Below are 25,944 nucleotides of genomic sequence, written 5' to 3'. Positions count from 1 at the left end.
GCAGTCACATTGGGTGGTAGGAGGTTGGCTGCAGACTTGGTTTGAGCCTTTGCCCCTACCGTAGAGCCAGTAAGGGAATCCGGTGTGAAAAATGTGGGAGGCTGCTGTGGCATTAGTGCCAAAAGGACTGATAATTTGGCCTGATATCCTTATCCAATATTAATATTGTCGTTATGGCTAATAACTAATATACGTATATATTGGTAAGTACATGTTTCACAACCTTTTCAACAACCTTTAAAAAAAAACAACTATACTGCTGACTTCATCAGTTTAACTCCCCACAATCCTTTGCTGCATCCCTATCACTGTCACATGACTAATCAAATGCCATCTCCCATGACCATTTCTCTGTGATAGTACACAGGGAGTACAGGGTGGTTTAATAACCATGCAGATGTGGAACATTAGAATCAATCTGGCTTCGTTCTCTTCATTTTCTGAAGTTTCCATCCGACTATTATTAAAACACTTTGAGTTAGTTGTAGATGATTTTACAGCCTCATACAATTTTATATCAGTTAAGATTCTGTTCTATTGTTATTGTTGTTATCATCATCAGTTTCACATGTGGTCAAGGCAAAGGGATGGAACCTAAGCTCAACTTCCACATAAATCCTGTAGTTGACGGTGTTTCTACTTTGTTGCATTGGGAAGTGACAGGGTTCAAACTCTAAAAGAGATGGTATTTCATCAGGGGATGTCTGCTTATTCAGAGAAATCTAATGAAATTTGGGAACAAAAATGGCATTCCACTAATGTGGTAGAACAAAAATGACCCCGGACACTTTCTACATATATTTGAAAAATAATTGTTAGATGTTATTGTTTTATATTGGATAACAACAATGATTCCAAGTTTCTTTTTTTTTTTTTAACAGTTGGTGCCAGACTAACAGAGTCATAGCTCTGCTGTGACTACCATCTCAGTAGAGACGACAGAGATTCTTTATAAATAAAATCTTGACCAAAAAAAAAAATCCAATGATATATATAAATATATAAAAAACTGGAAATTTCAAAAATCTGGTCCATCCAGGCGTTGATTTGGGGTTTTCTGTGAGAAAGTTTCTTTTAAGTATCACCACGCTTGTAATTTGTATTTTGGTAGAAAATGTAAAAAATAAAAACTATTTTAGTGTCGGTCTACTTCAGCTTTGGTATATTTCTAAAATGCAATTTAAGAAACAAAAAGAAATATACTAAGAAAATTTTGATAAAGCACTCAACGTAAACACCAGGAGGATTATGTTTGAATAAAAACATGTTTTGTACTACTCCTTACAATATTAAAGCAGTTCTTTAATTTGTCAGAAAAAAATAGCAATGGAAAAAAATCACATTTTTTCACGTCAACATACTGTAGGTGATAAAGTGGAAATAAACTGAAGTTGTAATACATCACAAACAGAAGACAGAAATCCAAAATAGTTGAGGCAAGAAGTAGTTTAGAGAAGGAGAACGTTTTTGGTTTTTACAACAAAGCTCTCTTTCAAAACAGTTTACTGTTGAAACCAGATTTATCCTCTCAGGAGTCTTTGAGCTGAAATATTCAAGCTGTAACATTAAAAGTTATTTGATTGTCTGATGTTGATCTGTTGTGGTTTCTCCACATTAGGACCTTCTTCTATCACAGTCTCTCTCTTTGGTGGCTTGTTTGGCACGTTGTGAGTTCTCTAGTCCTCTGTGTGGTTGTACAGTGCGTCTGCAGTGGGGTTCTTACGATGGGCCGGAGGGACAAGGTGATTGGGCAGCTCGTTGGGCAGCTCATAGCCCTCCAGCTTGATCTGAATGAGATGCTGAGCGAGGGCAAACTCCTCATCGTCAAGCATGCCATCCTGATCGCAGTCAGCCAGTTTCCAGATCTTTCCTAGCACAGTGTTGGGTAGCCGGGAATTCATCATCTCCTTCTTCGCGTTGACGCCGGTGATCTTACCATTGACGGGCATCAGTGTGTAGAAAATCTCATCGTAGCGGTGTTTGTCACGGCTGACGATCCAGTCGTCTGCATCCGCGCCGGCACTAATACCCTCACCATAACCCCGACCGAAAGGCCCGTCCTCAGAGCCCTCAAACGCCCCACCGGACACCATGGCCGGAGGCAGCTTGGACTCCTCCTCTCGGATCATTGCCATCAGAACTGCAATCTTGGTGGCCAGCATCTTATCCACTGACTCAATCAGTTTCATTTTCAGGGACGGAAATTTACTGAAATCATAGTGCTGCAGCATGTCCTGGAGGAGAAGAGTAAGAGGCACAAGGTCAACAGAACTAATTTAGCATTGTATGCAAGACATGTTAACATCTGCCATTAAATAACATTCTGTGGCTTGAATGACGTATTGATCCCAGCGGCACCGCTAACTAAAAAGTTAGTAGCGCTAACCCTTAAGCGCTACATCAACATGATATTTAACAAAAACTAATGATAAAGTGCTAGTTTCAATTCAAATTATATCTGCCCTTGAAAGACTACAACCCTTGAGAAACAATTTAATTTTGACATTATAATTTACATGTCTATGTATATTGTATTTATGTTCTTATCCTGTTGTATACTGTCCATGTTTCTTTGTTCCTGTATAATTCTTGTTCAAAATAAAGTTAATGGAAAGAAAGAAGAGAGGAAACAGAACAACTGTTAAACAGTCTTCACACACTTCAAAGAACATGAAAATAAATGTCTAACCACTTGACAGTCTCAAATATATGTTTAAGTGTTTTGCAAGTTTGAAAGCAGTGAAAATGGTGATTAGCAGTTTGACAGTGAGTATTAGAAGTTATCTGCATCTGTAATGTAAAATTGAAGGAAAACAAGAAAAGTGTTTGACTGTAGGGTTTTTAACCTCACATCTGTGTGAACTGGCAACATTAAGGAGAGTTTTGTTTTGTATCACAGTAATACAGCTGACCATCAAACTGACAGCTGTTTGCAGCTGGACACAGCATCTTTTCTGACCACTGGGCAACACCAAAGCCTGTCTGTCAGTGTTATATGTTCAGGTGGGGCCACAGCCTTCAAGAAGGCTTTCAAAACAAAGGAAAGAAGATTTATAAAGAGGAAGAGCATTTCAAAAAGCTACAGACCATAGTTGTGTCTGTTGTTGTCCCTGGGGGCAGAAAACAGGGGACAGAAAATTCTCAAACATCCACCAACAGCCAACTATTTAAGTGCAACTTGGGAAATCACACACCCACTATCAGCATCTCCCTACAGGAATCAGAGACCAGCTGCAGCCGAGTTCGTTCTGTCCTAAGTGTCAAAAACCTCTTTAGCATCGCGATCACACACACACACACACACACACACACACACACACACACACACACACACACACACACACACACACACACACACACACACACACACACACACACACGCACACACACGCACACACACACGCACACACACGCACACACACACACAATTATACTTCAAAATGAAGCTTCAGGCTTCTCCATTTATCTTCTTGTCATTATGAAGTAACAACATCTCAACAGTTTTCATCAACAGTTAGACAAACTGACTTAGCAGCAGTGAACTGTCAGGATCTAGTTCGTTTTCATTTCCTTACTAACCAGATGTAGGGCCTGTATTGCAGAAAAGCAGCCTGCAGTGTTTGAATCAGCCACGATTCATTTGCATATTGTTTGGTTTTAAAAGGAGGAGGACTTCTGCTCCTACCTGCATCTTGGTGACATTGGGGAAGTCTCCAGGGCTGATGTGATGCTCTCTCTGCAGGGTGATGTAGATCTCTGGTAGCCTCATGATCAGCTCTTCCTTCTTCTTTTCACGCCCAAAAAGAGAAGGCATCTCCTTCTTCAGGTAGCTGATGATGTAAGCATGCACCTAAGGGACAAGACCAGGAGATTTTAGAGGGTGTAGTTGGTGAATTCAGATATTTACACACATTGCAACAAACATAACCGTGAAATCAGACTACTGTTCTACACATTTTCAAATGTGGCTCATTTTACACAAAATTCTGACTTCTTAATACTTTATCACTAACTCTTACAATGCTTTCAGACATTCTTTTGAGAAAATATGTAACATTTGCATAATTTACATGCATGTATAACACTATTACCCCACCCACTGCAACCATTTAGGCTTTTACACTCAGCAATGTTTTTTTTAAACACTAAAAGTGCAAGATTTTCTATTTATCTTGGATTCTGAGCAACATTTCTTCGTACTCCCATGATTCTCAAAGCATCTGAACATGCAGAATCTTTTGTCACCTTGGCCAGCCTCGCTCTCTTAATGAGGTCGTTGAGTTTACGGAGAGCAGCATTCCTTGGAAGACTCTGAATGTCCCGAAAGAGATCCTGAGACTCTGCCTCGAACAGACGCCTGAAGACGAGCAGAAATGAATGAATGAGGTGACATTTTACGTGAACAAACAACCACACATAAACTGTCCAAACATAAATAAATGCATGGCAATGCCATCAGCTCTACCCAGGTTTGAATGAGCGAATGAATGGATTTTTGAGTGAGACCTGTTCTCTGTGTTCTGCAGTGGTTTGGCCCAGAAGGAACCCAGATACACTCTCACCACCTCTGGGGTGTTAATCACCTTCCCCAGTGACCACATGAGGGCGCCGTACACCCGCATCAGCTGCTGGGTGTCCACCTAAACCCATAGGGGAAAGGCAGGTGTTCAGCATGACTAGATGAACACTTGAACTCCGGTCTCTAGAATCCTTCTGCCCGTCCCACCTGGTCGGCCTTGTTGAGGACCACCCGGATCTTGTCGTCTTGTCCCTTAAAAGCTTTTATGGCTTCAGAGAACTCGTCAGAAATATCCAGCTTGTGGGCATCGAACAGCAGGATGATTCTGTCCACTCGCTCCCCAAACCAGCGCAGAACCTCTGCAAAGTCATAACCTGAAGGTGGGAGGAAGAGAAGAGAAAGAGAATTATTAGAAAAGTTCATTTAAAGCTGCAGTGTGTAACTTTTATAAAAAATATGTATCTTTTTACATACTTGTTGAAACTGTCAGCATGTTGTGACAAAATAGTATGAGACAGATAATAAAATTAGAAAAATCTAGAGTTCCTCAGCATTCTCCCAGAGCTAACAACCAATCAGAGCCAGGAGGCGGGTTTTATCGCTGTCAATCACTCCTTTGTGTGCCTTGCTTCCCCGGATGGTGAGTTGTTTCTCCGCTATTAGCATACGAGCAGCACATTCACAAGAGTGACTGACGGCACTAAGCCCCTCCCCCTAGCTCTTAGACTGCAATAGTAGCTCAGACAGGAAGTGGAGGAGATTTATCTTTTTACAGATCATCTGTCTCATATTATACTGTCATGACATGGTGACAATGTTTTAAAAAAAACATATTAAATAAAAGTTACATACTGTAGATTTAAGAGCCGTCTGGGAGCTCTGTTGTATAGATGTGTCTATATAGCATGTTTACTGAGCTACTATGGCAACGGCTCATTTTTTTATTTGTCAAACACGAAGAAAAGAGTCCACACTCCACTGCAGACCAGCAAACAGAGCTTATCCAAAAACTGTCCAAGATAGCAGAAAGCTATTGACTTATTGGCCTGGGAGACATGGCAGTCTCTCAGGCTCAGCACACACATCTGCTGCAGCTATTCTCTGGCAGAACACACAGTTTTAGAAGTGGTGTACAAACTGTGAGGGCACACTTATTGAACTTTTGTGCCTTTTAATTGTGGGAGAGCATGTGTGTAAAGTGAGCTGTGGCAGTGAGGGTGTGTCCGTTTCGATAACAGTGAGCTCAGACCTGGAAACTCAATCCAGGCAAGGATTTTCAACATTAAACGGAAATTTACAGCAATAGCTCATAGGTGATCATGCTCCGGCTGGAAACACTCCCGACTGGACACCAAATATGTCTAGAATTGCAGGTTTTAAGAGAATTTTGGGCCTCTCTTTCATATTTTAAGTTAAAGACTGGTTACAGGCAAAAACTCAAACTATTTTCAAAGGTCTACAAGTACATGAAGTACTCTTCCTGTATGGTCCTGTATGGTAAAAGGCTTTACACTGAAATAATCAGCCTCTACTGTCGTTTACTGTTACAGTCACTCTGTAACACTGTAAATACAGATATATCCACTTCTTTTAAGATACATTTTGCCTGATTTATCTCAAATGAACGAGGTTGTTTTATACATCCCAGTTGAGATTGGTGGAATATTCCCAGGCTGGAGGTTCTCATGAATAAGTGAGGGTGTTGCCACAGGCAACAGAACGACATCCCCATCCGCCTCCTCCGTCAGGGCTCGGGTTACACCAAAGGCTTCAGGTGTTGGCTCAGGACCAGCCCAGGGGACATGATGCCGAACAATAACTACTGTCATCAGCAAGGACACTTCCTGCACCTCTGAGACACATTTCAGCTGACAGCAATCACACAACAGCAACGCAGAGAGGAAGCAAAACTCCAGCAGGTCTAAAAACCAAGGAAATTCCTCTGATATGAGGTCTAGTTACCCTCTGCTTCTAGAACAGGGTGACTGATTACTTTATATGTTCCACTTCCTTTGAAAAGGGAAACACCTTCAGTCTAACAATACTACTTCCCCTGCAGTGCTTTCACATATTTAGAGTACAACATTGAGATGAAACGGTGGAGAGTTCTGAAATATGTTCCACACGCGGATTTCACCACTTCAGGCATCGAGAGCAGGAAGGAGGCCAGCAACAAACCGCCCTGCTCCCAAATAACACACTGATGATGATGATGATGATGATGATGATGGCTTCTAGAACTTTTATAGTCAGTCAGTGAAGGGTTGGACACCGGTCCCTGAAGGGGAAGAGCTCAGAGAACCAGCAGGTCAGGTCGGCTGACCGGGTTGTACGGTCAGTATCAGCTAATGATCAGCTCTATCTCTTGAGATAACTCTCATTGTTTGCTTGGTGAGTTCCTGTTCCTCCAGTCTGGACTGAAATTCCTGAGTGTAAACAGCAAGCACTACAGGAACAGTTTACTCCTGGCTGCTCTTCTCTGTTTAAACACCTCAGTTATATCTTTGAACTATTTAGTCCAAAGAGTAAACCTGTCGCAGGATAAATGAAAACAAACTCAATAATTTTCTCTTCCCTCTCTTTCAACTAAAAACTGTACGACCAAAGCCCTCTTTTTGAAGGAGAATCTTGTTTTCAAAGACTTCAGTATCCATTTTATATTTTCTTTATTTATATTAGATATTTAAAATATCTTCAAATTCCAGTGTTAAATGTTCACTAGAATTTAAAGTTTGTTGATCTCTGAGAATGTGTTCTTGCATTATTATGCCATTACCATTATATTACCTGAAAATAGTCTGAAAACAATATTATCGTTGATCACAATAACCTTTGGGACAATTTATCGTCCAACAAAATGTGTTATCATGACAGGCCTTTGAACTAATTCTTTAGTTTACTTATTAATATATTTTTTTAAAGATTCAATTTATTTAAGTCATATTTGACAGCATTTTTAAAATTACTGAAGGTACTTAAGGTTACTTGATTTTATAGCACTATGTGCCCAGAAATACTAAATAAGCATGTTGGAAAAATTAATTTTTACTTAGGATGTTACTTATGTAATTTGTAAATAGCATACTCCAAAAAAGCTTATTAGACATCCATCCATCCATCCATTTTCTTTACACCCTTGTCCCTCAGTGGGGTCGGGAGGGTTGCTGGTGCTTATCTCCAGCCAACGTTCCGGGCGAGAGGCGGGGTCACCCTGGACAGGTCGCCAGTCTGTCGCAGGGCAACACAGAGACACACAGGACACACAACCATGCACACACACACTCACACCTAGGGACAATTTGGAGAGGCCAATTAACCTGACAGTCATGTTTTTGGACTGTGGGAGGAAACCAGAGTACCCGGAGAAAACCCACGCATGCACAGGGAGAACATGCAAACTCCATCCAGAAAGACCGGGGCCGGGAATCAAACCCAGAACCTTCTTGCTGCAAGGCAACAGCTCTACCAACTGCGCCACTGTGCAGTGCTTATTAGACAAAAGAGACCAATATATCTATTGAAACAACAGACTGTAGATTGTGTGTGATCTGCATGTAAAAGAAGCAAATATAAGAAGAATGGTGTATAGAAAGCCATTTATATGTCATAATGCAGTTTTTGTTTTGGAGACAAATCACTTCACTTTTCTGATTCACTGTTTGCTTGGTGAGTTCCTGCTCCAGTCAGGCATCCAGCTCCAGTTATCCAAAATTACATTTTATCAAAAAAGGACATTGTAGATTTTAGAAATATTTTTTCATCAAAGAAGAAAACACTAATTTTACTACTAGTAATGCGCATTATTAAAATTATCTTAAAAAATACAACATTAAAAAAAAGTCTCAGACATCTCTAAATTAACAGTAATTGTGGAAAAATATAAAATGAAGAGTTCCCCAGTTGAAACCTTGCCCGGTTGTTAACTGAGTGCGACTCCACCCTCCGATGATGACAGAGTGGCAGGAGATGTTCTGTGAGCACTTGGAGCAGAGCCCAGTGGGCAAACCGAGGCCCCACCCTGCAGACAAGCCGCAGCCCAACATGCAGCTGGAATTTTCCATGCAGCTTTAAATCCCTCACAGCAAAACTAAGACTCAGTGGGACAGAATAAACAATTCATGGTTACACTACAAACAAAGTGGACGTAACACACTCAGCGTTTCGCACAGCTCTGCCTGCTCAGACCGTTTCCATTCCAGGATCCTGAGCAGAAAATTACCATACAGAAAATCTCAAAAGACTGGAAGCATCTGTGCTTCATAACAAGAAACACATTCCTTGTCACCAGCTAAAACCTTTTAGGCCCCTTTTTAGTCTCATTTATATCCAGTTACTGAAACCCAGCCCAGTGGAATCCATTATTAACAAGGACAGTAATATCAAATCTATTTCAGCACATCAGGTGCCGATGAGCTGCAATAACCTCCCAAACCAGCAGTAAGTCCCACAGATTCAGATCCAAAGTGTCTTGTTACTGACTGCTGATGTTGAACCAGGATTTCACCTGCACACACCCAGAGTAATGACCTTGTTCCCACTGCTAAGTCATCATGGACTGCCAACGGTCTTGCAAAACTATTACAGTCTGATCTTTGTATTAAGCTTTCCTGAGGCAATGCTTCATTACATCAAGTTTCACTGCACGTCTAGCTGCAGATCTTCTCGGGTGTGTCTTAGAACATCTACCGACGGAAGCTTCTGCCCATTGGACCTTGAAAAAAAAGCTCAAGCTTAGTAAGACTGGATAGAACCTCTATAAATAGCAGGTTATTAGTTTCATCATGAGGATGGTGTGTTCAGAGGGACATTCAGTATGTATAATATTATATGCATATAGAATTTTCTGAAATAATAATGTTTGAATTTCTAATTATTTAATAAATAATACAAAACTGCAAACTGTCTACAAATATTAAATAACTAATTGATGCCTGTTATAGCTTAAACAATCTGGTTCTTTCTTTCTGGCCAATCATGTAACATCAACTCTATTATTTACTTCATAATTATCATAAATAAAAACAGACATATGTAAAGATACACATTTTGTCATTAAAAATAACTCTTTGCTGCTGAGCCAGTCCCTCATCATATCTATGCTTTCTGCTCATATTTCCTTAATTGCTAAAACATAAATATTCAAAAAGCAGTGTCTTTAGAGTCAAAGTCACAGTTTTAGTTTTAATAACAGTGTTTCCTTCAAATCTGATCTCTCCTGGAGCTCATCAAAAACTGCTCGTAGTACAATTACATATATCATTTTAAATAGATATATTTTTGTATCTGGCTTAATGGCATTATGGCCATTATATTTTTGACATGAAGTCTAGGTCTGGAGATAGGGAACACACGGGTCACTTCCAGCCAAGAGTTTGAGACCCCTGCTATAAGGCTTTATTTCAACAATGCCTTTTTTTCACCCTTATGTAAAGGATAAATCTGTTAGACATTTTCCTGTTCCAGATTCATGCATTCATCCTCTTTGATGAAATATTTGTAAGCAATAGTCTCAAAAGTGTGCTTTTTAGCATATTTTTGCTTGGTCCTTTTTGCAATGACTGTAAAGATGTAACAGGAACTTACTGGATGTTACCTTGTTCAGTTTTTTCAGTTATTTTGTTCAATTTATCCAGTTTGTAGCTTTGCACTCAAAATGTTATCATTATTGTGGTTTATCTTTACAACCTGGATGGAACGGGAGGCAAAATCTCCTACTACTGTGGCCCCACTGAAATGTAAAATGAGCATCAAAAAATTCTCAAGCACAGTTGCTTTATATATATATTTTTAAAAATCCAACAAGACCCTTGACAAAACACTGAAAACCAACAATGACCTCGACCTCTGGGTGGTGAAATGGTATCTGTCAGTAATGTTGAATTAGTTTGCATTGGTGCTGAATAGCAGCTGGCTTGTCAAACGTCTCCAGGAGGAATTTTACATCAGCTGAAAGCTCTAAATATTTCCAGATGGAGGAACAGCCCACACTTCCTACGGCTCTCGGTTCCTCCCCCTCCTCATCCCATTCTCCATGTTCGGTCCTTCGCAAAGCAAGCCGGTGCCTTTAGCCTGATGCCGTCATTCGCCCAGGCTGACTCAATGCAGGGGCAACAGAGTCAGTGTTCAGCAACCAGAACCATAAGATGGTTCTGGAGTGAAAAGCAAAATGATGCTTGTAGATTCCATTTTCTAATGGGGAGAACCTTTACTTTATTTTGGCATATTCTAGTAAAGGGAGCAGAATGCCACACTTTTCAGATTTTCCTAGCAAACTTTTTTTTTTAAACCGTACATCTTTTTCACTTCAAATTAAACTATGTTGAGTTTGTCTGTAACTTAAAATCTCAACAGACTACCATCATTGCAATATGTAATATCAGACTGCAATAAAGTAGCACCACGTGACAAAGTTCAAGAAGTGGGAATATATTTATAGTACTGCAAGACTGATAGACTTTTGCCAATTCAACTCAACCTGTTGAACCAGCTAGAAAAACAGACCCTGAAGCTGTCCACAGTGCAGACGTGATCCGCTCTGAAAACACAACAGCTTCTCAGCATCGGCTGCGCTTTACATCTACAATCCACTGAGTTACTCACCCAGAACGACGGATAGAATTTGGACGTAATTTAGTCCACATGCAGACCAGAGATGAGCAATTAAATGATTTGATTTGCAAGTAGCTAGTACATGTGCGCAAGATCATAAAGTCATTTCTAACTTAGCTGAGTCTATTTACAGATTCTCATAAATAACATTATGTCAAGTCCTGGAAGCTCCCAAGAGAAACCACACTAGCATCTGGGATGCAAAAACACAGACAGATGAATGGATTCAATTTCTGTTCATTAGCATGTTATGAACCAGAACAACCGTACAAAGCAGCAGTTTCTGCAAGCAGAGCACATCAATACAGAAGCTACAAATATTGACACTGGACACACATGTAACATGCAGCTGCTGCAGGATGCTGGGTTTGATCATCTTCTTATTGTCATCACAAGCCCCACGTTTGGAGCCTGGCAAGATTTGGTGTCTCACAAATGTGATTTAAGACATGTAGATACATGCTAGTCAAAAGATCCAGTTGTTTTGCAGTTTAAACTAATGAAATCAGCAGCTGCTGCAACAATTTTTGACTTTCATAATTTAAAAAAAAAGACCTGTATACATGAAACTGTTTCTCACAAGAGCTGCAACCAGCAATTATTTTAGGCATTGATGAGTCTGATGATTAACTGGATAAAGTAATTAGCACCTTCAGCAGATTTTTTATTTAACCACTAAAGCTTGTTTTATACTGCATTACAAATACATTAAAAAATTAAAATAATTATTTTATTCTTGTTAAAGTGAACATTTCATTACCTAAAATGCCATAACAGCATTTATTTATTTAATGCATAAAAATACTCCTACAATGTGAAAACATCAATGTAGAGCTCATGTGTTCATTATGTTTTTGATTAAACTAATCCAAAACATAATGAACAGGGTAGTAGAGAAGCACACAATACAAATTGGCACATTTGTACAATATAATATCACATTATAACGTAATAGTGTTCGAAAATGTGTTGTGCTCCGTGACAGCAGTACGCTTCTGTGAGATAGCAAAAGGTGCTTAATAGCAATGTATTTATTTTTTTTAAATAAAGAGAAAATGAACCAGTTGAAGCTAAAACTATGCAACTTAAGGAGTTCTGGATAGAATAGATTTATAAATCAAGCTTTTATTTGTATCCTAAATGTAAAATGTAGACAGTTGTACAGTTTTGTCTAAATTACTGCACTGAGTGAGCTGTTCTTTCAGCAAACAGCCTTTATTCAAGTCTGTATACTTCAGTTAGCATTAATCAGTAACAATTAGTTGACGATTATTTCATTAAATGATTCCTCATGATTAATTTGACTAGTTTGTTTCAGCCCTACTTAGTACAAGTGGACTATCAGTTTATAGGACTATTTATCCCATTAATGAATTTCTGCATTTTATAGAACGCATTACTAAGAATAGTAAAACATGCTCTGTGGACTGCATTCTCTATGATATACAGTAAAAGCCTATTAAACTCTCCCATGGCTCAGAGACCTCAGCGTAACTCTAGGCCTTTTCAGCCACTTCTCTGTTGTATTTTCCTACCACTCACTTTCTTTTGCCTGATTTGACCTCACATCAACCTTGTTATGAAATCTGTGTGTGCCAACCAAAGAGCTGTTCTCTCAAATGGATGGTTTTAACACTACGACACAACTTTACAAACTCTCCACACGCCACGAAAGTATACAGAAAACAGATTCAGATAGCTTGCATAGTTTTCCTATGATCTTAATAAAATGTGTTAGATATGCATATCTAAAAACTGAAACCTTCTGAAACCTGTGCCGTTCCCATCGCAGAACTGTGCTATTTAGCAAAGCAAAGATCTTTAGAGAGCAACAGCCAAATTATATCCTACCACACAAAAACTGAGCCTGACACTTGTCATCATAACAAATATGGGCTGGGCCCTCTGTTTACTGGTAATCATGATGGTAATAAATGCTAAGCATAATATTTGTCCCTCTGAAAGCTAAATTACTAGTCAAACATTAAATAGACGTTTCCAAAACATGCATTATTTGATCCCAATGACATAAAAACAGCAACATTCTTGAATTTCAACACCAGGTAAAGCTGCAATTTATTTAAGGTGAATTCACTTACTGAGTTATGATTAAAATTCATATGTCCTCAGAATATCTCTCCTCTTCTCTGGGCATTATGTCATAGTTCTCATTTATACATCTTCTAAGATTTCAACAGCTGTAACTCAGCTTAACAATTAAAAAAAGAAAAAAGAGCTCCAAAAGGAATAATAATAGAAATAATTTTGCCTTTACAATTACATAAGCTGTCATATTTTGTCTCAAGGTAAAAAAAAAAAAAAAAATCAGAGATTGTAAATATTAAACGGCCACAGCGTGTAGACATGACAGTTGCCAATAGCATGGGAGAACCCTTCCTGAGAATCGAATCCTGCTATGGTGTCCTTTAGTTTCAGATCTACATTTCTAACCTCTGTGGTTTGAGATCAGCAGTATTGATTCATGACAGGAAACAGATGGTGAGATAAAACAGGATGTAAAAAAGTGAATACAAGAAATCTTCTTCTTGCACCCTTTCGGGGAAATGCCTATTAGGGACAAAAGAGCAGATGTTCTAAATGGGCTTTTTTGTTTATGTCTGATCTTCAGTATTGTTCACAATTTTTAAAAATCACCATGAAATGTTTCCTTCTCCTGATATCCACATACAACATCAACATGCTCTTTACAGGCGTTTAGACAGTGACAAAAGTAAAAAGCCACAGTCACATCTAACAATGGATGTCAATAAGTTGTACAATAATAAAAATGATAAAAAGCAGGAAAATAGCTTACATTCCTACTCCACATCTGTTTTTATGAAAAAGGTCTGTCTAGATGATTTATCAGTTTATAATGAACGTGCTGTAAAACATATCGTTTAAGAAGAACATCCTGAGCATGGCTAGAGATCCTTCCATGTTCATGTTTTCTCTCTTTAATTTACTTTTGCCTGTCAGTCCTTTTACGTCTTCAGCTTTTTTGTAAAAAAAAAATGAAAAATTACAAAAAAAAAAATGTATTTACTAAATTCCTTCATAAAGCCAAGAGTTATATGCACTAAGATTATTATGCATTTAAATAAATAGGCAAAGCCCACGTAGTGATGCCATAGGTTTGTAAGTTTCAGGTTAATTCAGAACATTTGCATTAACTGCAGGCAAACACACGCTGCTTCCTTGTGTGACATCATGGGAAAATCAAATCACATCATGAAGAGAGTGGCTGACCTCCACAAGTCTGAGTCCTGTGGTCTGAAACTAAAACCACTGTGCTTGGCCACTGGCAGGGTAAACTGGAAACCTGAAAGGAACATCCCAACTGGGAAGTATGGGAGTGGGAGCAACATGTTATGGGACTGTTTTGCTTATGGAAGTAACTTCAAATTTGTCAACAATAATTCCTATTGTAAATCAGCACCCCTGCTCACCAACAGCAACTTGCATAGTGACACACACTCACACACACATCCAAGTATCTGCATTTATGCTTAACCCAGGCATCTTTCCTAACTCTAACCATAACTAGTCTATTTCTAATGTTAACCCTTAATCAAAACTTCACCCTATATGTCTACATTTAACTAACAGAGCGCAGTTGAACTGAAAAAAAAAAGAAGACTGGGTAAATGTCCTCACTGCCCTCCTTTTGTTGGTAAAAACTGTGAAAATGGTCCTCTCTATATGGGATATACAAGCACACACACGCATACACACCCCTACATACACAGAGATGCATAAAGAGAGACTTCACACCTCTGCTGATTCTCTGTTTCTCTCCAGATAGAATACCAGGCGTGTCGATGATGCTGATGCTCTGAAGAACCTGGTTGGGCATCTGAGAACAGATAAACCTGTCAAACACACACACACACACACCCCCACACACACGCGCACGCACACACACACACACACACACACACACACACACACACACACACACACACACACACACACACAAAGGGGAAAGGTTTAAATTCATTTTATGCACTGGTTAATTAAAAAAAAGTTGTGATTGTTTTAGTAGTTTGACTTTTAATTGTCTCTTATTGATTTTTTTGTTGACTAGGGCTAAAAATGTGATGATGCTACAAGTTCAAACAGGAATGCGTCCTACAATGATTTTCTAATCAACAGTTAAACAGGTTTTGTACTAAAACCTGTTTTAGTACAAGCTAATGGAAAGGGTTGTAGCTCTTTGCAGAAACCTGCACCGTCATCACAAACAGCTGAAGGACAACACTAAAACCTCATGTCTAAATGACCTAACGGCTGATGGAACACCTGAGTTCAGCATCCTAATTATGGGATTTTTTTTTAACAACAACTGGCATTATGTTCCCACATGAGACTCAGCTCCTAGAGTTTATTGCTTGTCTTCTGTATATTGTATAACCAGTAAGACATGCTAACAATTTTTAAATAACCACAATTGCCTATTTTTGTGTGAACAGTTAGCAAAACTGAATTGTAGTTTGTAAAGTTCATATATATATTTTTTATTTTTCTCTGGCAAAAGTGCAGAGAAATAAATAAGTAAATAAATTCAATAATAATTATTTTACTTCATTACAAAGTTACCTTATCCAGCTGGTGGTGGTCAGAAGGCCCAGTGGCGCCAACTGAGTGTAAGCTGTGGCTGCAACACAACTTGCCACCATCAGTGTGTGAGTGTGTATGACTGAATGTAGGGGTTTGTGCTAATGCCTTGGAGTCCTCTGACTTAATAATGCAGTCCATTTACCATGTTGTCCCAAAACAGGGCATTGTTAGTATTTTATTGTGGTTTCTCCCATTAAAATGTTCCACCAAACCTACATACAGTTAGATTACTGGCTGTTCTCCTTTTAATGCTTTCTTCTTTGGAGCTGTGTTTGCTATTTCCATATCCTTTTCACTGGTGGGTCTGACAGATCACCTAAGATTGCGTTCACAGCTTCCTGAAGAGATTAACTTAGCAGCAGGCCATAATAAATTATTTTGCAGGGCCGGAGCCCAAGACTGGGAGCGGGGAAAAAACAAACCTATGCAGCCGGTATGTGGTGACGCAAAAACACTTCCCCTCGGGAAACAGCTAATTATTGTGGAGGGGGTCTATGTCACATCAGGACACGAAGGAATTCCTAAAATAAGAGGTGCTTCAGGAATTCATCAATACACACTGCTGAGAGGTCAAGTGTCCTTCCACTTCCTCACTGGACACAGGAAATGTGGCTGAACCAGAATAAGGGTTGAGCTAAATTTAAAATGTCGGTACAAACTCTGGCGTGTCTTCAATTTGACAGCTTTTAGTGCATGTCTGTCCAGGGTGAGCAGGGGGGTCACTTCCCATGATGAAAATGCTTCGAGTTCAGCAGTGACAGGATTGGGAGTGGAATAAGGGCTATTTATGTGGAAAGGAGGTAGAGGTCACCTTTCAGTCTAATGCAATGTGTCATAAAGTTAAACCTTTATTCTTGTTAACCACAACATAACTAATAAGTACAATAACTGATGTAACTCACTAAAGCTGCAGTAATGGGTGTCTGATGAACTGATTTTACTCTGGGTGAGTTCCACAGTCATTTTCCCTGAATCTCAGAACAGATTTTATTTTTAGCGCTTTAGGTATTAAAGGAAATATTTGGCAGACTGGAAGTCTGTGGACTAAAAATAGAAGCTACAAAAACACTCAATGCTAGTTTGAGTCCCTCTTTAAAATGCTTTAAGTGAATAGATTTTATCAGAGTTCTATTAGTAGTTGAATTTAGTCATACTCTGACAGACTTTATATCCAAACTGTTGTTCCAGCAGCGTTTAGTGAATATAACCTGAGTGTTTCTTCACCTGTTGAGGAAGGAATTTCCAAATGCGTTGAGTTTCCTGAAGGGTTTCTTCGGGTCCACCACCAGAGCGTTGCCAGGGACAACTCCTTCAGTTTCCCCATGCATTACAGCAATGAAGCCATCAGTGGTTGGTTCTGGACCAATGCGCATCCCAGGAAAATCCTGCTCCAAGAGATACCTGGGAAACAAACGTGGATCATTAAGTTATTTTAGACTTGAAACACTTGAAACTGACAGAAAAAGGATAAATAACTACATCTGTGCTGTGTTCAAATAACAATGCAATAAACAGATTTGAAGGTTTTAAAAGTCACCCTTTCAAAACTGAAAACCCTTTTCTCAAGTGTTTGAAGTTTAAGACAGATTGCAGTTTTCTGGCCAATCACCAGCTATCAATCTTTTCAAAAAACTTGACCTGCCTATTCAGTTGTGGACAACATACATTTTTTAATAACTATCTGACACTGGCAGGTGTTGTAAGGTCACAATACACTTCTTGAGTCAGGATCACCAAAGCCTGGTTGCTCTTTACAGTAGAACCTAAATTTGATGATGGTATGGCAGTGGGGTCCAAACTTTGTGCTCCAAGGGCCAAAACTGACAAATTTATAATACACATGGACCACAACATTCACTAAAATAAAAGTGCAAAACTTAATTTATTGAGATTTTTTTAAGCTCTACTTGCTCTATAATAAACAAATTTTTTATGGAATCTATAAATTCTTAAAAATCCAAAACATATAAAAAACTTGTTGCGTCATTAAAAGAAAAACAGGGTCATCAGTTTTCTATTTTTTACATTTTTTTTCAGTGTTTTGGCCCATCGCTGATTAATGATCTTTAAAGAATCTGATCTGCCAATTTTGATTTTGGCCAATACCATTATTTTTTGACTGAAATGTCACTAAATATAAAAAGAAAGCTGCTGATTTGGCAACAGTGGGTTGACTGTCAACATGCAGACATTACCTTGTCTGTCAGTCAAACCTTTCTAAAGGCAGAGCAGAAGGGGACAGTGGCTGATTTTCTCAAAATTAAGGAAATAAATCACCGTACTCCAAATGACATTATAATAAACTTTCACTTTAAAATTCATTGTTGCGTAAAACCCAGACCAAAAAGTATGAACTGTTGCCAGTATTTGCATGTTTTCTCAGTTAAATTAATTTTATAGAATATTTTTTAAGACAACCTATGTTAGGGAAGCAGTCGGCCATGATTTATGTGACTAAGGAAAACAGGATTTTGGAGAAGGTTTCAGTCACCAATAAATTAGTTAAGACAAAATGGAGTGGGTTTTCCAAACAGATGCTTAAATTGACTAATTACAAACTGTTAACCCTAATAACAGCTTGTAGCAGCTGTAGACTGAAAGATAACTAGAAGTCAGCAGTTCCTCTTCAGTCAGTCACATTACTAAACATTCAAATAAAAGCTGTGTTTGCAGACGTCAAAAAAAGTTTTCCCTTCCCCTTACCATTAACCCATTACCCTCTTACACAGTTTTTCTTGTGAAAGGAAAGTGTGACAGGAAGGAACAATGGCTGCTCAGAGTCTGCCCTCTCTCTTCCTGCCATTCATGACAGCTTGAAGATCAAAGAGGATAGCAGAGAGTTCAGATGACTGCCATGAAGAATATCTAAGTGATCAATGATTCCTAATGCTACTTTTATATTCAAAAGGAAAAAATGGTATTCACTGAACTGCATGCATTCAACAATGGTAGCAACACTGTTTACGAAGAGGTGGCACAGCAGTATGGAGCCTGGCATTCAAAATATTCTAACACAAAGTAGTTAATAACTAGAAGGGAAGGAAAATTGTATGTGGTTTCCATTTTTCTGATAAACATCTAAGAAGTGTGGCATGCATTTAAGTTTAGCCTCTCTGAGTAAATACAGGTCCTTCTAAAAAAATGTGCTTATTGTGATAAAGTTCATTATTTTCCATAATGTAATGATAAAACTTAAACTATCATATATTTTAGATTCATTGCACACCAACTGAAATATTTCAGGTCTTTTATTGTTTTAATACTGATGATTTTGGCATACAGCTCATGAAAACCCAAAATCCCTGTCTCAAAAAATTAGCATATCATGAAAAGGTTCTCTGAACGAGCAGTTAACCTGATCATCTGAATCAACAAAGTAACTAAACACCTGCAAAAGATTCCTGAGGCTTTTAAAAACTCCCAGCCTGGTTCATTACTCAAAACCGCAATCAAAACTGCTGTCCAGAAGGCCATCATTGACACCCTCAAGCAAGAGGGTAAGACACAAAGACATTTCTGAACGAATAGGCTGTTCGCAGAGTGCTGTATCAAGGCACCTCAGTGGAAAGTCTGTGGGAAGGAAAAAGTGTGGCAGAAAACGCTGCACAATGAGAAGAGGTGACCGGACCCTGAGGAAGATTGTGGAGAAGGTCCGATTCCAGACCTTGGGGGACCTGTGGAAGCAGTGGACTGAGTCTGGAGTAGAAACATCCAGAGCCACCGTGCATAGGCATGTGCAGCAAATGGGCTACAGGTGCCGCATTCCCCAGGTCAAAGGTCAAGCCACTTTTGAACCAGAAACAGCGGCAGAAGCGTCTGACCTGGGCTACAGAGAAGCAGAACTGTACTGTTACTCAGTGGTCCAAAGTACTTTTTTCAGATGAAAGCAAATTTTGTATGTCATTGGAGACTGGAGAGAAGGTAATGCCAAAAGGCATTACCTTCCTCAGACCATCACTGACCCACAGTCAGTGATGGTCTGGGGAGCCATGTCAGCTGCTGGTGTTGGTCCACTGTGTTTTATCAAGAGCAGGTCAATGCAGCAGCTATCAGGAGGTTTTGGAGCACTTCATGCTTCCATCTGCTGAAAAGCTTTATGGAGATGAAGATTTCATTTTTCAGCACGACCTGCTCACAGTGCCAAAACCACTGGTATACTGACCATGGTATTACTGTGCTCAATTGGCCTGCCAACTCTCCTGACCTGAAACTATAGAGAATCTGTGGGATATTGTGAAGAGAAAGTTGAGAGACCAAGACCCAAAACTCTGGATGAGCTTAAAGTCGCTATCAAAGCATCCTGGCCTCCATAACACCTCAGCAGAGCCACAGGCTGATGGCCTCCATGCCGCATTGAAGGCTGCAAAAGGATTCCTGTATTGAATGCATAACTGAACATAATTATTTGAAGGTTGACTTTTTTGGTATTAAAACACATTTCTTTTATTGTCGGATGAAATATGCTAATTTTTGAGATGGGAATTTTGGGTTTTCATGAGCTGTATGCCAAAATCATCAGTATTAAAACAATAAAAGACCTGAAATATTTCAGTTGGTGTGCAATGAATCTAAAATATATGACAGTTTATTTTTTTATCATTACATTATGGAAAATAATGAACTTTATCACAATATGCTAATTTTTTGAGAAGGACCTGTACTTTGTAGACCCTCTTAAAGCAGCAGTTACAGCTGAAAGTCTTTACAAACTTTAATTTTGCAATTTCTTCTTTCTACAACAGATGGAGCTCAGTCAGACTGGATGAGAGCACCTGAACAACAAATTAAGCTTATCCACAGACTTTCAACTGGATTTAGTTCTCGTCTTACTTGCTCTGGCTTTGGTTTAGGCAAGTTTAACCGAATTACACCATTTAGACACTTCAGCTACCGTCTTTTACACATTTCCAACAAGTTTATTTAAAATGTCTCTTTTTCAAGGTCAAATGCTACATTTTGTCTAAACAGGAAGTGAGAAGGCCTTTTCTTTTTCTACAAATAATATAAAGTTGCCCGTTTAAAATATAGGTCTGCACTAATAAATCAGCCGTGATTTCCTTAATTTTGGGAGATGAGCTGAAACTAATCTTATCCACCAATTTTATCTGCCTCTGCAAACGCCTGATAAGCTACTGCTTCCTTTTGCTGTGCTGTGGCAGAGTGCTGACTGACAGACACGCCCACCTGGTCATGTCCGTCACCCCACTGTTGACAACTTAATGAATTTTCAGAAAAAAGAAAAATGGTATCAGATAAACTGGAATCAGTAGGTCAGGCTTTTTAAATGCCAGTGATCGGAATAAAAAACAAAATTGGTGCATGTCTATTGAAATACCAGCAGTAAGACGGCTAATGCTGAATTCATGCACTTCAGTGTCTCTAAATTAATAAGTTTGAAGAAAAAGTTGGCTTCAGACTTCCAGCAGATGCTCTGATTTGCAACAGAAACTTATTTTCCACAGTATTATGATGATGTAATTAGTTGATAAGTTGTTACAATGCGATGTAGAGCAACACATTGTGTAGTGTGTTCAGAATCAGGAGGAAGAAGAAGGCAAAAAGGAGAAGGAGATGAAGAAGAATACGTTGACTCTGCACTTTTCTGGCAAGATGTTGCAGTGATTCAAAGCATTCCTCAGGACTGGGTGTTGCCTCAGAGTCTTTAGCGCTGCACAGATACTCTTACGAAGACAATGTATTAGTTTCCTCACATTGAATATACCCTAACACAGACCTCAACTCCAATATGCAGCATTTCAAATTCTGCAGCATTGCACCTCCCTGGGGCCTTGGTCCCCTATAAGACCACCAATCCTGAGAACACAGAGAGCAAAAGAACAGAAACACACACCAGCTCAGCTCTCCGTCCACTGTTTGCTGCCAAAACTTTTAATTTTTGTACTCAACATGTGAATTTTACACACACACACACATACACACACCCTGCAGGCATGAAATTTGCATGCTGAACTGCAAATGCACACCATGTGCCTGCAGAGTCCGAGTACAAGTTTCCATCAACCTCCATATAATGTCTCATCTCTTTCAACATTGCTTTCCTGGGTTTAATAAACCATCCATCTTCTTATTAAAGAAAAAATTACAGTTGAATAACTTTTAGCTCTGAAAGCTAAAGTTACAGTTTCATTGATTGCACAGACATTGCAATCAGTAAAATATGCTCCAGTAATCAATCCAGAATTGCTCTGACCTGGGAGTAACTGTAGCTGACGTAGTGTTCCCAGCTGCAGAGTCATACAGCCTCACACACACACACACACACACACACACACACACACACACACACACACACACACACACACACACACACACACACACACACACACACACACACACACACACACACATGCACACCTCACACTACTAGTCACAGCATACCTTGCTCTCCCCATAGCTCACAACTGATTGGAAAATTCTCACACACACTTCATACAATTATCTAACTAGGTGTCTACTAAATATTGTGGCTTTTGCAAGCTTACGCAGTCAGACTGTCAGCGGGTGTGGCAGTCAGCACTTTGCAGCCTCTACCAACTTGAACAAATGTGACTGGAGCTGTGGAAAACGCCCTGGTTCTGTCTGCTGTGACGACGGGACATAGGGGAGGAATTATAGAGAGCAACAAGTTAGCTTTAACTTTGTTTCAATGGAGACAAAACAAAGGAGGCATATATATCTCATTATTGTCCAAATGTTTGAAAAAAACAAAACAAAAAAACAAACGTATGCTGTTGTCTGATATTTGGTGTAATGACGACTATAAAAAGACAGTAATGAGTGAAGAGTGATGGAATGACAGCACTCCACATCGAATACACAGAAATAAAACAGTGATTTTAACATGACATCTAGACATGCTTTGTACTGTAATCACAAACTTCAAACTACTAATGTCAAAAAAAGCATCTAGCTTGCAAAATTTGCTACAATAAAATAATTTACCAGCTTTCATGGTCGGTGTAAATATTTTGTAATTTACAGAGACCACGAATTCTGAAGCTTCAAGGAACACAATGTGTCTGGTGTAGGGTTGCTGTGTTTAAATTTTTTTTTTTTTTTTAAATATTTGTTAAAATTGTCATTATGATAAAACAGTATAATATGAGACAGATAATCTGTGAAAATAATTTCCCAGTGCTCCCAGTACTAACTGCAGAAATACACTGATTGGTTGTGTCAGTCAGACACAACCAATCAGAGAAAAGAGGAGGGTCTTAACGCTGTCAATCACTCTTGTGCTCATCCACTCACACTGAGCACTACACAGGAGGTTGATTGACAGCGCTAATTTTTTCACAGATCATCTGTCTCATACTGTCACGACATGGTGACAGTTTTGTAAAAGTTACATACTGCATGTAGTATGAAGAAATACTACAAATAGGTTGCACAATCCTCAAAGCTATTTTCAAAAGAAAGTAACATAAATGGCATCAGTTTAAACAATAAAACCACATCAACATTTTCAACAGTGTTGAAATCAGGCCATCTGCAGATAACCTTGATCTTATTAGCCATTTCAGAACACTGTTGACCCAAACCAGTAGAGAATTCACAAATGACAAAATACTGATGTTTCTGAAAGGCCTAGACAGTCTCAACTTGAATTGGACAGAAAATTTGTGGAAGGCACTAAAGATGATGAAGGGTGATGGCAAAGAGGCCTTCCAAATATAAAGACTTTGGTCATCTAAGAGATGGATGACCAAAAACAAGACGTATGAAAAAAGCTGCTCATCAATAACAACAAGGGCTCCTGGCTGCTGTAATGTAAAGAAAGACTTTTCTATTGATTATTGAGAAGAGAATGAATGCAGTAAAGTAACGTGCCTTAAAGCATCAAACAGTGCACCATTAGAAAATTGGCAATGGAAACCATAATTAATCATTTTTTTAACTCTTGAACTCCTGACATGAACATCAGTATTGCAAATATAAACATATCATCTAAACACACGGAACATTAATTGATAAAGAAAAAAAACATGCAAATTCCTCAACCAGACAGTTAAATTAGTCTATTTTTTTAAACAATCCTTTAGTGGGCCATATGGACTTTTTAATATGGGCTTTGCTTTAACGGTTACATTTTAATCACATAGTGAACACGTTTTTTTCATGATGTCAAACCAAACTAATGTTTGTTGAAGTAGTGTCAGACAATCAACAAAATCATCCAGTTGGACTTTAGTTCAAAAGTAACAGCAGTTAAGAAGCTCTATGGTGTCAGTGACAATGTCCTGATGAACCATGTGTGTGCGTGTGTGTGTGTTTCTGTGTGGAAAGTACTAGAAATGTGTGTTTCCCAGTGTGTTTTGAAATGTTTCCAGTGAACAGGAAATGGGACAATAAAACACAGAGCCTATGCAGACTGCTTATTATTACAGCTCTCCGTTTACCACCTCATTCTCTCATTTCCTCTGACCTCCAACCCTGAATGACAGTTACATCAACATGACACTTCAAAGATGAGTAACAGAATACTGAGTAGTGCTTGTTTAGCTACTGATTTGACAAGGAAATTATGGCAGATTAATTTAAATATATAAATAAAACCGAACTGAATGGATTCTGTCTATGACAGACTGCGTATGATGTGGAGTTTTTCCCCAGAGGCTGTAAACAAATTTTACAGCTGCTGAGCAACTTTCTCATACAGAAAGACACACACTTCAAGGTCTCCATCCACTTGTCTCATTAAAACATACTGTGAGGGCAAATAACATAAATACCTAGAGTACTCTCCTTCACTGGAAATTATTCTTGTAGTCAAAAGTAACTACCCCCATTTTTTCAAGGGTTTTATTTACTAGGATATAATAAAAACATTATCTGCATTGCTTCTCTCCTTCATTTAATCACCCACAATCCTGTGCTGCTTCTCTACCACTGTCTCAGGACCAACCTCGTCTTGCTCCAGAAACACAAATGACAAGATAGAAATCTGTGTCGGTTTTTAATATCGGTACAGTTTTACTTAACGGACCGATGGAGGGATGTTAAAAATGACCAACATCAGCTGATCCCGATACATTGTGCATCAGTAGTTACATTTATGTACTAAAAATCTATGTTTGGCAAACGTTTTTCTTCATGTAGATTTTCTCATCAGCGACACCTACTGTCTGGAAGACAGAATCAGACAGAGTAAATGACCAGTTTTAGCAGTTTGCAGTGCTGATGCTACACCTTGTCCACTCCACATCCAGAATGCAAGTTCCTGCAGCGACATGCCAAACGTCAGATAAAATGACTTATATTTCATGACAAAACAGAAGCCAGATCTATAACAACCTGCTGCTACTTTTATATCCTCACAAATTTTCCAAAATAGCGCAATAGCTCAAAACAAGAATCTGGAAAACCAGATGTAAACAGAGACACGCGATCACAAAGGAAAAGAAACCAAAGCTGGTTGGATATTTGGTAGATATGATGAACCATAAAAAATAAATGTAACAATGCACATTTCCTTCCGTGGCTCTCCAGGTGTGAAACTTCCAGCCTTCTGATGAAAAGGCCTCGGTGCAAGATAAACCCAGACTGTAAAAAGTTAGAATGGAAGTTAATATCATAACAAGTCTTAGTTTTACCTTAGAAATGTTGCTCTTGAATGACACCAAAAGTACTACTTTTATTTCTGAATCCATTTTTCTTCTTATTAAATTAGACACCATGTGCCCCCCTCAAATAAAGCCCTATGAAAAAAAAAAGATCCATCCTGTTTTTGCAAATGTTATACATTTTTTATTTGTTCTAAAACCTAAAAATAAAACCAAAATGGTGCTTCCTTTACAATAAATGTTCTACGGTAGGGTTTTTTAAATTGTCTTTTTTCTATTAAAAAAAAGGTTATGAAACATTTGCAACTCTAAAGTTTTATCTAGCTATACTATATATCTCTTACCACTGAAAAGGTTTCAGACCCCTGATCTGTAACATCTCACACAAAACATTTTCAGTCATAATCCTATGAAGATAAGCCATTTTGAGGCCCCTCAGACCAATCACACACGAGACCAAGATTTCCCAGAACATTCTTCTTGAACTGATTCCTGAGTCTTGTTTACACTCTGAAATCCTCTGACTGCCTGCCTGCACAAAACCACACGTCACTACATCAGTCCTTTGACCTGGGAATCCGACTTGCCCCTAAACAGGTCAGCTGATGCAAC

The 25,944-nt window shown here is 38.8% G+C and overlaps 1 protein-coding gene across 3 annotated transcripts in view; it reads right to left on the bottom strand.

The window, feature by feature from the left end:
- Positions 1–1,281: 1,281 nt before the first annotated feature.
- ehd4 (EH-domain containing 4) overlaps positions 1,282–25,944 on the bottom strand; it is a 32,376-nt gene continuing 7,713 nt past the window's right edge. Inside the window, exons 2-10 of one of the 3 annotated variants that reach the window (XM_008398687.3) lie at positions 22,252–22,351; positions 21,483–21,562; positions 16,973–17,149; positions 14,903–15,000; positions 4,727–4,893; positions 4,507–4,640; positions 4,246–4,357; positions 3,686–3,850; positions 1,282–2,234 (exon numbers count right to left, since the gene is read on the bottom strand). In XM_008398687.3, coding sequence (XP_008396909.1) covers positions 1,677–2,234; positions 3,686–3,850; positions 4,246–4,357; positions 4,507–4,640; positions 4,727–4,893; positions 14,903–15,000; positions 16,973–17,149; positions 21,483–21,520 — 1,449 coding nt within the window. In that variant the 5' untranslated portion in view covers positions 21,521–21,562; positions 22,252–22,351 and the 3' untranslated portion in view covers positions 1,282–1,676. Of the gene's footprint in view, positions 2,235–3,685; positions 3,851–4,245; positions 4,358–4,506; positions 4,641–4,726; positions 4,894–14,902; positions 15,001–16,972; positions 17,150–21,482; positions 21,573–22,251; positions 22,352–25,944 lie in introns of those variants that run through there. The other 2 variants (XM_017302640.2, XM_081603442.1) reach the window with 2 other exon arrangements.

Source organism: Poecilia reticulata, chromosome 22 (genome assembly GCF_904066995.2).
Source record: "Poecilia reticulata chromosome 22, P_reticulata-male-v2, whole genome shotgun sequence".
In the NCBI taxonomy this organism is placed as follows: Eukaryota; Metazoa; Chordata; class Actinopteri; order Cyprinodontiformes; family Poeciliidae; genus Poecilia; species Poecilia reticulata.
The sequence above is the reverse complement of the archived record's forward strand: the minus strand, read 5'-3'. Positions and strand labels throughout refer to the sequence as shown.